Source organism: Anabrus simplex, chromosome 8, assembly GCF_040414725.1.
Source record: "Anabrus simplex isolate iqAnaSimp1 chromosome 8, ASM4041472v1, whole genome shotgun sequence".
NCBI classification, from domain to species: Eukaryota; Metazoa; Arthropoda; class Insecta; order Orthoptera; family Tettigoniidae; genus Anabrus; species Anabrus simplex.
In genome coordinates, this window is record NC_090272.1 from 224,601,878 (window position 1) to 224,616,131 (window position 14,254).

At 37.3% G+C, this 14,254-nt stretch overlaps 1 protein-coding gene across 2 annotated transcripts in view; it reads left to right on the plus strand.

Moving 5' to 3' along the window:
- Mekk1 (mitogen-activated protein kinase kinase kinase 4) overlaps nucleotides 1-14,254 on the plus strand; it is a 258,470-nt gene that overhangs the window by 23,674 nt on the left and 220,542 nt on the right. Inside the window, exon 3 of one of the 2 annotated variants that reach the window (XM_067152711.2) lies at nucleotides 12,900-13,033. In XM_067152711.2, the coding sequence (XP_067008812.2) occupies nucleotides 12,900-13,033 (134 nt within the window). The remainder of the gene's footprint in view (nucleotides 1-12,899; nucleotides 13,034-14,254) is intronic. The other variant, XM_067152712.2, reaches the window with a different exon arrangement.

Here is a 14,254-nt window from a genome sequence, read left to right on the forward strand (position 1 = left end):
TATTTTTTTTGGTTTTAGCTTATGTCTATGCTTGATTTATACAGTGACTAATGTGACAATCACCGTGTTCAGTGTGTACTGTATTGCCATCTTAATTGTACTGCCCCTTAATGTGAGCCTTTACTCGTTAGGACTTAGGAAATATATAAATTATTAAATAAATAAGTAAATAAATACATTTTTAATGTTTACAGTTTCATATGCATTTGTTGAGTTGTGAATTGTGAAGGAGCTGCATGAAGTTCTCATTTCCAGTATAGAGAAATGTTTGTTAGGATGAGGTTGAGAAGCAACAGGTAGTTCTTATGACTCACTGTGCTGACTCACAGGTCCCTCCTCCAGCAGGGCTCTAATGTGCTGCTCACTTCTCACTGCCTAAGTAGCAAGAGTGGCAGGACAGGTGAATGATTTGTGTGTGCTGGTAATACACCTGACATCTAACTGCTGTTTGAAACCTGCTACTTGCAAGCTTTGGTTCAGTCTTGTTTTGTTAAGACCAGGTATCTATCTAATTATATTTTTCTAGTATTATAACATTATTTTGAAATGATCTAGAAGTGACTTGACACATACAGCTTGTTCTTTTAGTTAAAATTGGGGAGATATGCCTTTATGGGTAAATTAAAAAAAATGAATTTTTAAATTTTTTCTTCTTCATTGACTATACTTCCCTCTTTAATCTGGGGTAGAGTTGGTGAAAAAATTTCCAGTTATGTTTTATACTTAAAAAATGTCCACATATGTCACTTTCTACATTCCACTCTGTCATATTTTCGTTGCGCATTTTCTGTAGCTTTCATCTTTATATGTGCCGGTCCTGCGATGTAGGGGTAGCATGCCTGTCTCTTACCCGAAGGCCCCAGGTTTGATTTCCAACCTGGTCAGGGATTTTTACCTGGATCTGAGGGCCAGTTCAAGGTCCACTCAACCAGTGTTATTACAATTGAGGAGCTACCTGACGGTGTGACAGCGGCCCTGGTCTAGAAAGCCAAGAATAATGGCCAAGAGGATTCATCGTGCTGACCACATGACATATCGTCATCTGCAGGCCTTCTGGCTGAGCAGTCGTCGGTTGATAGGGCATGGCCCATCGGTGCTGTTGCGCCATGGGGTTTGTTTGTTTTTGTTTCATCTTTATACTTCGTTATTATAATGATTGAAAAACTGAAGATATTTGCATAAAAGTTTTGCATAGCATTATATCTTATCTTTGTTGAAAAACAGGGTCTAAGCTCTGTTCTGAGACATTAATTTAACTTTAAAAATTGTAATTAGTTGTGAAAAAATAAGAAAAATTGAAATGACAGGTAATGATTAAGAAAAGAGTCAGGCGTAACAGGTTATTTGATATTGATCACTTTGTATGTTCATGCAAGTTCATGAAAGGCCAAAGTTTACAATAAATTATTCAGATATTCAGTATTCCTTTTTTATTATAACAGAATAATTATTCTAGGTTCATCGAAATCTACTTTCAATCTATTAGGTCGTGTTACATACATTTAATACTTGTGGAAGAGATGTTAAGTACAGAACAAAAATGGTCAACTGGATCCCACTGGTGTCGATTATAATGCGGTCGTGAAAATTCATTATCATTGACTTGGCCCTCAACGGGCGACTTAAAACTCACGCTACAGTGTGATGGCAGTAATGCCAGACCTGTAGCTTTGATCCTTTTCAACAGAACAAAGATGACCTAGGCCACCATAGCTCAATTGGTAGAGCAACCGGTGCGAAATCAGGAGGTTGTGGGTTCGGATCCCACTGGTGTCGGTTGGCCATTTTTGTTCAGTACTTAACATCTCTTCCACATGTACTAAATGTACGTAACATGACCTAATAGGTTGAAAGTCGATTTCGATTCTAGGTTCACTTTGTATGGTTTGTTGAAAAAAGAATTCTGGTTTTTACTACATCTATTCAAGCATATTAACCTTAATTTCAGACATTGCAAAGTTTGCACTGGAGCTCATAAGAGGACTGGAGCTCATAAGAGGCTACTTTTAGTGGCCAGTGCATGCCACTGTGGTTGTTCATGTCTTGAGCTGGTCATACCCACAAAGTTTGCTGTAATCAAATCAAATATATCGACTAGTGAGGATTGTGAAATGCTGTTGCTTTGTTATGCTGAGAAGCCAAAAGTATAGACAATACCAAATCATTTGTGTTCATCCTCTATTGGTTGAAGGATTATCAAAAGGAACTCATAATTCCATTGACCGAGCTCGATAGCTGCAGTCGCTTAAATGCGGAGAGTATCCAGTATTCGGGAGATAGTGGGTTCGAACCCCACTGTCGGCAGCCCTGAAGATGGTTTTCCGTGGTTTCCCATTTTCACACCAGGAAAATGCTGGGGCTGCACCTTAAGGCCACGGGCGCTTCCTTTCCACTCCTAGCCCTTTCCTGTCCATTGTCGCCGTAAGACCTATCTGTTGGGTGCGACGTAAAACAACTTGAAAAAAAATTTCCATTGTTCTTGTCCTCATCATTTTCATACATTAAGTATAGCATTAAAATTAATGATAATATCCTACAAAAGCAACATAAAGTTAATAATATCCTATAGTAGTAATAGCAGTAAACTTACTTGAGATGTACAGTCTTGTCATTTGCGTCTCTTTCCACAAAATCGGGCTCCAGATTGGAACAGATGCTGTGCCGAACTCATTCTGTAGCCACATTATCTCTGATTTCTGGTGTTGCTGTGGCAATTTTAGCCTCTGTACTTCATAGGAAATCTTCAGAGTTTAATTCATCAACTAAACAGACAGTCTACTGCAGTGAGACTTTCTTTGCTTTCACCATAGTTGTGGTAATATTCAACATACTTGGACTGCTTAGTATTACAACAAGTGGCTGCGTAGGCTGGTGACTGTCATGTCGTCTGATGCAGCAGTGCTAAACAATGGTCTGCTAGTACTGCCTCAGATGCTTGATGGCATGATCGGTAGTGAGGGCAGGCCACTGTCTAGCCCAGACCACTGCTGTGGCTCACTATAATTGCACCCATTTTCTTTCAGGTATTTCTAAAAGTGGCTATGCCATGTGCAGTTGTGTAAAGCTTCTGCAAGATTTTTGAAACTGTGGACACTTACTGGCAGACTTGGGCAAGTGAAATAGAACTTTATCTAGGAACCAAATTTCAGGGTATCAGAGAAGTAACAACTTTACTCAAGGAGGTTTTTTTTCCCAGGTTGATAAGGAACCATTACTACTACTTTTACTGGGATCATAAAAAAACAAAACACTTAAAGGCAAATTTACAAAAATAATGATCAATGATCACAATCATGAAAATATGTGTTGGAAAGGATTATTTTACAGTACCTGACAAATGAGTTAAGTCATGGATCTTGTCACAGTAAGCAAATTATTCTTATACATTTTCTGAATGGCCGGTGTTTATTGGGTTATTTGACGTTTTCGAAGATAAGTAAATGCAGCATGTTGCAGTGCTGCTGATTCAACGATCGAAATTTTGAAAGTTGTTTTTCTTAATCTGTTAAATATAGGAACAAATTGTGTTTCATACTTCTTGGAATCATATTTTTAGAGGAATGTAAAAAGTTCTTTTCCATATATGTATACCAATGGGTGCCCTTCACCTGTTGTAGTAGTACTGGGTGGTTTAATTAAACTGACGGTGTTGAGAGAGGTACAGTGTGGGCTGTGGTGATTGTAGGAATCTGAAACTTGGTAGATAATGTAATTAAGGAATGCACTTGCGAATTCTGTAAAACAAATAATTGGTTCCAATGTTTGCCACCTGAAATTCCGTAACTCTGATGTCAGTATGTTCTTCCGGTGTCATTGAGTAACCATTATGTTAGTTCCCTAGTTCTTGCTTGGTGAAGCGTGTTGATTCTTTTTGTGAAGTGAATATTTGTTGATAATTAAGGAGGCTGAACTTTTCCGTGTGAAACACAAGGGCTATTGACAAGAGAGACTGTGCACTGCTAGTAAAGTTGCTTTACTGGAATGGCAACAGTAGCATTGCTGCGTTGTGGCGAATATCGCCTACAGAAACAGCTGAGAGGTCCCATGTCAATTAAGGGGCTAAAGAACATGAAGAAATTCAAGAAAACAGGAGAAAATGTGTCTCACTAATGTGACGACGTCAGCCCATCCCCATGGAAATTGTTTAAGAAATTGCTTTAGCCGTTGCTGACCATGCGGCAAATGCCTCATATTGTGCAAGCAGTGCTCGACCTGTGTCATGCGTATTGTCTCTCTCCTGGTCAACAATTCATAAGATTTTGTGATGCATTTTACATTGAGGGATTCGTACTGTACACCAGTTGAAATCCCTAGATATTCCACAATGGCGTGAGTTTGCCCTTTATTTTTTCGCATGCTAGTGGATATCGTGGCTGGGGAATATTCTGTGGACTGATGAGGTGAATTTTACTCTGGACGATGCAGCAATACACAGAACTGTCGCATATGGGGTTTGACTCATCCACGTTCTGTGCAGGAACAATCATTGCACTCAGCTTACGTGACTGGGGTTTAACAAGCTCCTCCATTCTTGGTCAGTTTTTCTTTGAAGGGATACCACCTTGCGGACGTGGTAAGTGTACAGTGACATCTGCACATTATAGGGACCTCATGTGCAACATGTAATTCCAGCTTTGTGAGAACTCATTTGTGACCACACCATTATTTTCATCTAAGATGGGGCAGTACCACATGTCGCTCGCCAGGTGAAAGATTTGCTATGAGAGATCTTCAGTAACAACCACATCATATCAAGGCAATTTCCACATGCGGGGCCATCGAGATCCTCCATTCTAAATCCATGTGACTTCTGGTTGTGGGGACATTTGAAAATTTGTGTCTATCAAGGACATATCTGGTCTCGGCCTGATTTAAAGGCTAGTATATGATGACATGTTGCTCTTATTTTACCAGACATGCTGCAAGCAACTGTTGATCATGTTATGTTATGGATGCAACAAGTTGCTTAGTTAGGGGGCTAAATTGAACAGTTGTAACCATAGTTCTTATTGAATGTGCTGCCAGAATCTTTCATACGCCCATACCACGCTCTGACTGCTTGCAATGCATATTTTTGCCTGGCAGCGGGAATTGGAACTAATTATTTGTTTTGCATAATTCCAGAGTGAATTGCTTGATTACTGTATCTATTATTTTTCAGACTCCTACAATCATTGCAGCCCATGCTGTATCACTCTGAATACTGTCACTTTAATTATAACCACATGGCAATTTTATGATGTTTGTTGCTCTTATAACAGCACACAATTACTACACAGTACACTCAAACTGATCGAAATGCATAGAAAATTATACTGAAGGCCATAAAAGGAATAACAATGAATTGGCAAGGCTGTTCAATAATAGATACCCTATACTCCACTAATACTGTCCACCATGAACCCTCTGAGAAATATACAGGGAATGAGGGATTAAAAAGTATTAACTGCAGCTTTACAACACTACTAATCTTAGTGATCAGTCCCCACTGCATACAACATTGTGTACAAATTTGAACCAGTGAGAGGTGGTTTCCCATTTTGAAAATTACACTTGCATTGACCAAGATTCTACCCACACCCACTTAAATGAGACAGAGACTGCAGAGTGGCATTAGGTTTACAAAATTCTCCAGCTACTTGAATAGTGTCTTGAGCCTGCACAGGACACATGTTAGCATATATCACTCTTCAAAACTAATTGTATTCTAAAGTACATTCATCACACACAGACAATGCATGTGAAAAATAATATGCATCTAAAATCTTACATTTTAATTAGAACTAAGGTAGGCATCACTCATTTCATTACACAGGTAAAAATTAGCCTGTTCACTTCACGAGAATTTGGAGCGATTGAACTGAATTCATAAAGTTAACGTCCTTTTGAGATTCACACTACATTTTAATTCATTTATGATGTCATCACAGTCGAGGTTGCTTCGTCCTGGACCAAAGTTTTGTTTTAACATGACTTTGCTTTGAAAACATTCTTTCACAGAAAATGCTTTTTACGCCCCCTTCTTTCAGCCAGTCCAACCAGGCTCAGGGTGTGCGCGCTGAATTTCCTCTCGGTGTAGAATTTTCACAGGTAAACAATGCAATTTCTGGTTTCAAGATTTCTTGAGGATTGTTAAAGGCCTTGGACAACATTGCATTATCACATTCATTTGCTTGCATATTTAATAGTTTACCTGTGGCAGTTACGATCCTCATGGCTCAAATCTTCTGTCAATCTCTGTAATCAGACATACCAGAAGAGGATAAAAGCATGTGATTCTGATTTCTTCCTTTCTTTTGCTTGAAATTGTGCTTGTACAAAAGACCCCTCAGAATTACAGTAATACCTTGTGAAGTTTTCAGCTCTGTTGGCAAAGTAGAGATTACTTCTGACACAGTCAAGGTCTTGAATGTTCTATCATTGACTTAGAGGTTGCATCATGTGGCAGTTAGGGAATTCTAAAGGACCTTCTAGTGATGTGAATATGTGTGGTAAATTTACAGATCGTGAACATGTTAGCACATGTCAATTAAAGTTATCTTAAACATATATTAGATGAATGCCTCGAACAAGAACAAGGGTGATTTTCTGTAAGAAGTTATTTTTAACAGTTTGGTACATTACAGCTGTCCATTTCATTCTGAGAGGTGACATAATATTTTACTTGTTTGGATATAATGTTTTTTTCTAAAAAGAAACACAGTGATGGGAACTGAGGTAGGTTCTTGTAATCCTCTTCCTGTCATTAATGTTGATAAGGTTTGTGGTGTATCATACAGTCTCAGCACGGAGATGAGAGTGGCTGTTCAAGAAATGGATAGTGGTGTGCGTAACCGTTTACCAAGTGGATACTCAGAATACTACCACCACAGATATTATGTGTAAGACTTACCTTTGTTAAGCTTCTGATCACTCTCAGTAGGGAGCCAGTATTACTGCTTACCAGCTTCTTGCAGACTTGTGTGACTCCAAGGGTACATTCTCTGATCTGGCTTACAAGGGAGAGTTGTGGGGTTGTCGATGAGAATTTTGATGAAACCCACAGCATAGAATGGGATGGGTCCAAAGTAACGTGCAGAATATTATGTTTCTCAGTAGCCTGTAGCCTACGAACATGGGCGAAATGTGTGGAGAGCGCCCACCTACAAATAGCACGGTACATTGCAAAACCACCCTTTAAGAACACTGTAGTACCTATTATGTTGGCGTTTGATAGTCTCTGTATTGACCTGGTTGTTGTATGTTACTGTCCATATTAGTGAGAAGCTGTACGTAAGTCTGTGTTCATAAGAAACAAAGATTGTGTGCAATCTTGAGAAGAGAGTTTATTTTATTATTGTTTACACAAATATGTCTTACACAGATGTCTTCCTTGTGATGGTATTACAGTATGTGCTTTACAGTGAGACTGTTTCATATTATATTATCTCTGTTGCCACATTATGAGTTCTCCGCCAAATGAGATTGGAGCAGTTTCAGAGAGCAATAAACAAGTATCGATGTATTGTAAGCGTTTCTTATATTCATGTCACTTTTGAGTCAAATTGGTGCATTGGGAGTGACTGGCAGTTGTGAAAATACCATTCACGTAATGCCCTGAAACCATTATCATTCTAAACTGAAAGTCTCGCTGAGATTCTTGTTGACAACTCTGCAACTTTCTGTATTAGTGATGGGTAGTAAAGCTGTATTATTTGATTTCAGTAAGTATGAAAAGTGTACCAAATTTATAAACAATAATACTTCCTTTATTTCCATCAGAAGAGCTCACTGAGGTTCTGCCACATTTTTGTCAACATATGTAACAATTTTTAAATAATTCCTTGAGAATATTCTTTGAAGTCTTGTTTTTATTTGTTGTATTTTTTGTACTCATCATTGAACATTTTGTAGGAGTAACAGGAATAACTTAATAATTTCTGAAACAATTTGTTCTATCTGAGTACACTCAGACTGATCAAAATGCATAGAAAATTATATTGAAGGCCATAAAAGGAATAACAATGAATTGGCAAGGCTATTCAATAATAGATACCCTATACTCCATTAATACTCTGGTCCATGAACCCTCCTAGTAATATACAGGGAGTGAGGGATTAAAGAGTATTAAGTGCAGCTTTACAACACTACTAATCTTAGTGACCAGTCCCCACTGCATACAACATTGTGTAAAAATCTGAACCAGTGAGAGGAGGTTTCCCATTTTGAAAATTACACTTGCACTGACCAGGATTCAAACCACACCCACTTAAATGAGACATAGAGAACTGCAGAGTAGCATTAGGTTTACAAGATTCTCCAGCTGCTTGAATAGTATAGAATTCCACTCTTTCAACAACAGTGTCTTGAGCCTGCACAGGACACGTTAGCATACATCACTCTTTAAGGGTTCTGCGTAAAGCAGCTATATCCACCTGACAAGGTACTCCAGGATGCAGTGTTGTCAAAATGCTAACCACATGCTCTGGCATTGTCTAATGAAAAATCCATAGTGGTGTATTGGGGGAGAGCTTTGCCTCCTACTTGAGTTACTGTCACACAAGTCTGCAGAATCCAATTAAAATAATAATATAATTTTTAGAAGGAAGTGATTACTTATCTGAGCACAGTTAATTCTTAGGTGGTGTTATACCTAATTTTTACTTCTTATCCAGTAAATCTCTACTAGCAAGCTTATATTTTCATCACACTTATACCACTGAATTAAAGAACAGACTGATAATGCTGAATGCAGTTTGCATGATAGATGGAGATGTTGTTGTCATTGACTATTACTTGTGCCCAAGTATACAATTATTTTTTGCCTAATGATCCACTTCATATGTTGTACATTTTATGTATAGAGGCCAGTTTATGCATAAAACATGCATCCACAAAGATTGCACTTAATTGATTTGTCTTTATAGGGTCTCAAATAAACACCTCAGGTCTAGTCCCAGAGCAAAGATCACTGCAACTCATCTGTTTGTTTTCATTACATTTTCTAAACTAGAAGAACTTTATAAATACAATTTGGTGCAGCTCATCTGTTCATTTTCATTACATTTTTAGAGGTTTCCTTAACTAGTGGAACTTGATTGGTACAATTTGATAAGTATGACCTTGTTTGAATGGTAGCCTATAAATACAGGAGGTTAGTTTCTTAATGAAATTCATTCCCTTAAATCTGGAACAAAAGTTGTGATACTGTATTTCCAAAATATAGTGACCACTTCAATGGTTTTGTGACTAAATACCAAGATTTTCTTAAATATGTTACACTTAGAGATTGTGAAATATTTTTAATTTATGCTGTGCAGATAATTTTAAAAATCAAAATACTAACTGTTTGCGAACCTTGGCAAATTTCACTTGAGTACTGTAATATTTGGAACTATAAGTATGTTATGATTTCTAATTTATGGCATGCAGATTTGTAGGGATAAAATCATGAACCTGCCCAGCCTGTCTTGACAGATCTTGCTTTGTCTATATATGATGTTTCTTGCTCTCAGAAGTCCTCACTCATGTTTGAACATCATACTTGTGAGTTGTTTCACGTGCTTGTGGTGGATATTTTCAGGAGAGCATTTCTTATTATTAATTCATGAGAACCTTTCTGTTTTGATTCATGTCTTTCATACCGGGCGAGTTGGCCGTGCGGTTAGGGGCACGCAGCTGTGAGCTTGTATCTGGAAGATAGTGGGTTCAAGCCCCACTGTTGGCAGCCCTCAAGTTGGTTTTCTGTGGTTTCCCATTTTCACACCAGGCAAATGCTGCAGCTGTACCTTAATTAAAGCCATGGCGTCTAACTTCACACTCCTAGGCCTTTCCTATTCTATTGTCTCCATAAGACCTACCTGTGTCGGTGCAACATAAAGCAGATTGTATTAAAAAAAAAAAGTCTTTCATAAAACTTCAATAACTTTGAAAAATACAAGATAAGTTTGCAGTGTTAGTAGGCTTTTTTATTGGTCTAACCTTTTCTCATCAGAGTTAATATGATGCAGAATTTCAACTTGTAATATAAAATTTGTAAAAATGTAGAAAATGTAGAAATTTCAGTGAAGGATCACTTCCTTTCAAAATGTTATTTTAATTGGATAGTGCAATGAACATTATTGAAACTACTTGCTCTTCAAAGAAAGCTTAAAAGTAGAGATTCATACTCCTCCTTTTGCTGTTTTCCTTTGTGATATTTTAAATTAAATATTGTATATTAGTAGAATTTTCCTTAAATGTAGAAGTGCCAGTATTAGTTGACTATGCTGTGTATAACTATAGAGTTAGTTGTGAGAAGAATGTTGTGTTGTTTCTTCTGCATGTCCTCATAATTTTAAAAGAGGGGTTATAGCAAAAATAGTATGTTTTTGTGACATAAATTCATTATATTTATGGAAGCTTTCCAGATTAATGGTACAAGTATAATGAGACTGCTTCCTTCTTTATTCTAATATTTGACATCTGCTTTATGCTCTTACTGTGTAATAGGCCTATTTAAAATTGGAAACATGAGAAAAGAATAAGTAATTACCTGATCTCTATTTTAAATGAATGTTTGTTCAGTACAGTGGCTTTTTATTGGATAATTGGCTTTAAAAGGAAGCTCCGTTTTTGTTAGTAGTTCTCATTTCTTACTTGCTGTAAGATGCTGACTTGTTTAGCTCTGAAATGATAATTCTTGGATAAAGAACACTTGACATCACAGTAGCTCCAGCATTCTGTATTTGATGGGTTAAGTATATAAGGAAGGGTGGCAGATAATTTTGCTTTTTAGACATTTGTTTGGCAAAAGTAAACAATTCTTTATACAATATATGGAAAACACTACTCTCTTCAGTGCTATTAGGTGCTCAGGGGGATAGTTTGTTTCAGATCAAGAGGAAATTTCTGGGCTAGAGGTTTACAGATATAATTAACGGCTTGTAAGACCTGTTTTCTGTATCACAACAGTAGGAACCTATTAGGTTATTAGACACTGGGTGTTTTTTTTTCTGCTGACAGCGTCCCATTGGGCTTGTCCACTGATAATGGATCATTTCTCCTCTAGTAGTTTAGCAGTCTTTATTTGCTAAGTGTGTTGACGGTCTGCCATTGCTAGGCGTTGTCTTAGAAAGGTGTGCCTGTTAAACTGATGAGCAAAAATAACCTACCTACCTCCCCCAAAATGTTTTTATTGATGTGATTTTATGTTCTGTGGCCATGACAGTGATAATGGTGTTCTGTATATACAGTATTTGATATTTGTAGGTAACTGCTTAATCAGTCTGCCTGGTGGCCATGATTTTAATTGTATATATGTATGTATGGAAAAAAAACAAGCACTGAAATGTATAACCCTGAAGGTTATTTCGGTCTGAGAGAGAGACAGTCAGAAAATACTGTCAATATAACTACTGTATAGATGCATGGTTGTAATTATTTCAGTTGTATAAACAATTCCAGTAGTTGCTTGAGAAGTTATTTTACATATGTCTGTTCCATTGCCTATTGGCAGAGGCATGATTTTTTCGCATACATTTTTGAACAATTTCGTGAGAAGGATACTAATTTTCGCGTTATTTTGCAAAATAGATATTGCCGTATCACTTTCATTTCGCTTGAATGAAATTCTAAAATTAATCATTAAAGGTTTCATTATTGTGGTTCTGAATTATTTATATGAATAATCTAGTCTTACTATCACTGATCGTTGATTGTGGAGGCTTAATTGATAGACTGTACATACCTGGTACATACTTTTGAAGCCATTTCCGGACTGCAGGGTTGTCTACCTTCTCCAGCGGGATGTTTGCTTTGAGTAGCATCACTGTTGTTTCGTGAATAAATTCTATTTTTTAACTCTTAGCTTTCTTTTGCATATCTAATGAGAGTTATTAATAATCTTGACCATAATGGCCAGAATTCGGTCCGTATTGACTTAATCACAATAAATAGAGAGGTGGATGATCCGCCTAGTCAATACTATGTGTACACACATAGTGGATCATCCACCTCTCTATGTATTGTATCCAATGAGAGTTCTATTGTTGCCTGCCGTTTCACTGTTGGAGTGCTAAATTTACGTTCTGAATGTTCCTTATTTTTAAAACAATGTTTTGAGACAGTATCTTTTTTCTCCTACTCGATATGAACATTACAAAATTTACACATTAAAATATTGCTTTCCAAAACGTATAAACCTTCACTCGCAAAGTGTTTAGCTCTGCTGTGCACAGTAACACTTGTCGAGCGACCCGTCTTCGTTACTGTGTGTGATCACTTTCTTAATTTTACTTCACCAGGAAGCCGAAATAATACACCAGTCAGTTGTGCTGCTTGTAGACATCATTAGGGATTCCAGGATTGCACATTGCCGTGAGGAGACAGGCTGGGGTGGGGTTACCAGCCACCACAAGAACAACATTTCAAATATTTTGTTTGGCAAGAAGCCTGGAGCCAACCCCTTTTCTTTGATGCCATGTCTTAGAGATTTTCCAGAACATTAATGATAACATATTTCTTTCCTGTTGATGAATCTTTGTTCGCTCTTCCTTTTCTTTTCATACATAATCTTGGAACAAAATGTCAAGTTCGTTATTCACTACAGATTTTGCTGTAATATTGCGCTTATCGCAAAATAATTGAATTCCGTTTTAAAATGGCCTTATCGCTTTAATTTGCAAACACAATATCCATTATTTTCTTAACCAGAAACATATGATTCATAAAGATATCGCAAAATCGCTTCAAAAATTTTTTTGTCGCGCTTATTGTTATTGCGAAAAAAATCATGTCTCTACTTATTGGTATGTTCTACTGCTGTGATTGTGCAAGACTATACTAAATGTTTAGTTTGAGAGGAACAAAAAAGTAGAGATTTTCAATGAAGTGTTGCAAATGCTTACCCTCTTGCTTTATCTGATCTCGTATTGTTTCAGCATTACTAGGAATTCACCAAAGATAATACACGCAAAGACAAAGCGACGGAACACGTTAGACAGCATTTACTTTGAGCTTCTGGAGAGGTCTGAGAACAGTGGGACCCCATCCCAAGAGGAGAAAGGTAACGAAGGTGAAAAGTTTCTACTTATATTTGTTATAGGCCTATGTGTATTTTTAGGTGCAACCATTCTCATGTTATCAGGGTGACCATATTTCTGTAGGTCCAAAGTGAGACGTGTTCTCAAAACATTTTTTAACATAGTACCATGAATACAACTGAAGTAATTTATTTTGAATTTTTAATACTGCAGATGCAACTACAAACTACTGAAGGTTACAATTAGTTATGAAATTACAGATATCAACATTTTAGGCACTTTTCTGCAGTCTCAATACAATTTTCACTTTACTCAACAACATTAATCACCCAATCACTTCAGCGCTATAAATTAAGTTAAAAATCAATATAATTTTTCTCAATACCAGAAACTCTATTATGTTAAAATCGGTGCAGTGAAGTCGTAACTCGGAAAGTAATCATGATATCTAGAAATACTGAAAAGGTTAGAGCTGAAGAGCAAGTCTTGTCTATCTCCTTCATAAGGAGTTCATGCATATTCAAGGTCATTCAGTTTTGCCTTGCCATCAGCAATCGTTATGTTGTAAACTAACATACATTGTTATGTGGTTGTGCGACTGTCAGTCAGCCCTCTTGAAGTTCCCTTCAGTATTTTCTGAGAGGGATGAGGGAGTCAGGCTGGGGACTGTGAATTTTCTGGAAGGCAAAACTAGAACATTTGTATTCTGGCCGCACCCTGAAAATACTAGAACTTCATCACTAGATATATAAAAGCAGTCTCTCCTCAAAAAGTAGTTGCTGTTGTGTTGTTGTTATCTTGTGTTGTGTGGAGTGTTGAATAGTCTGTAATGAGTCTTGAGTTGAGAGTTTAGTGTGCAGAGGGTTCATGTGACCTGATTGTGCGAGTTATTAGTCTGGTCTGGAGTTGAGGGTACTGTTGTCGTGTGTTGTGATAGTCAGTAGATAAGGGTTCGCATCTGACTGCTTGGAACTGCTTTGTAAAATAATCGTGGTGCATGCGGAGCAGAGTGAAAGTTGAAAGCTGTCTGTCAAGAATATGGACAATTGCCATTCCAGGTAAAGACTGACTGCCAGCTAAAGACCCGCTGTGAGAATAAGCGACTATTGTAAACAGCTGGTAATTAGCGAAGTGTTGTCATTCATTGTCAAGTGTAATTGCATGTGTGGGTACCAGTTGGGTCATTCTTGATTAAATTAGTTCAGTAAAACAGTGTTTCATTTGTAACAATATATGTATATTATTTGTGGAAA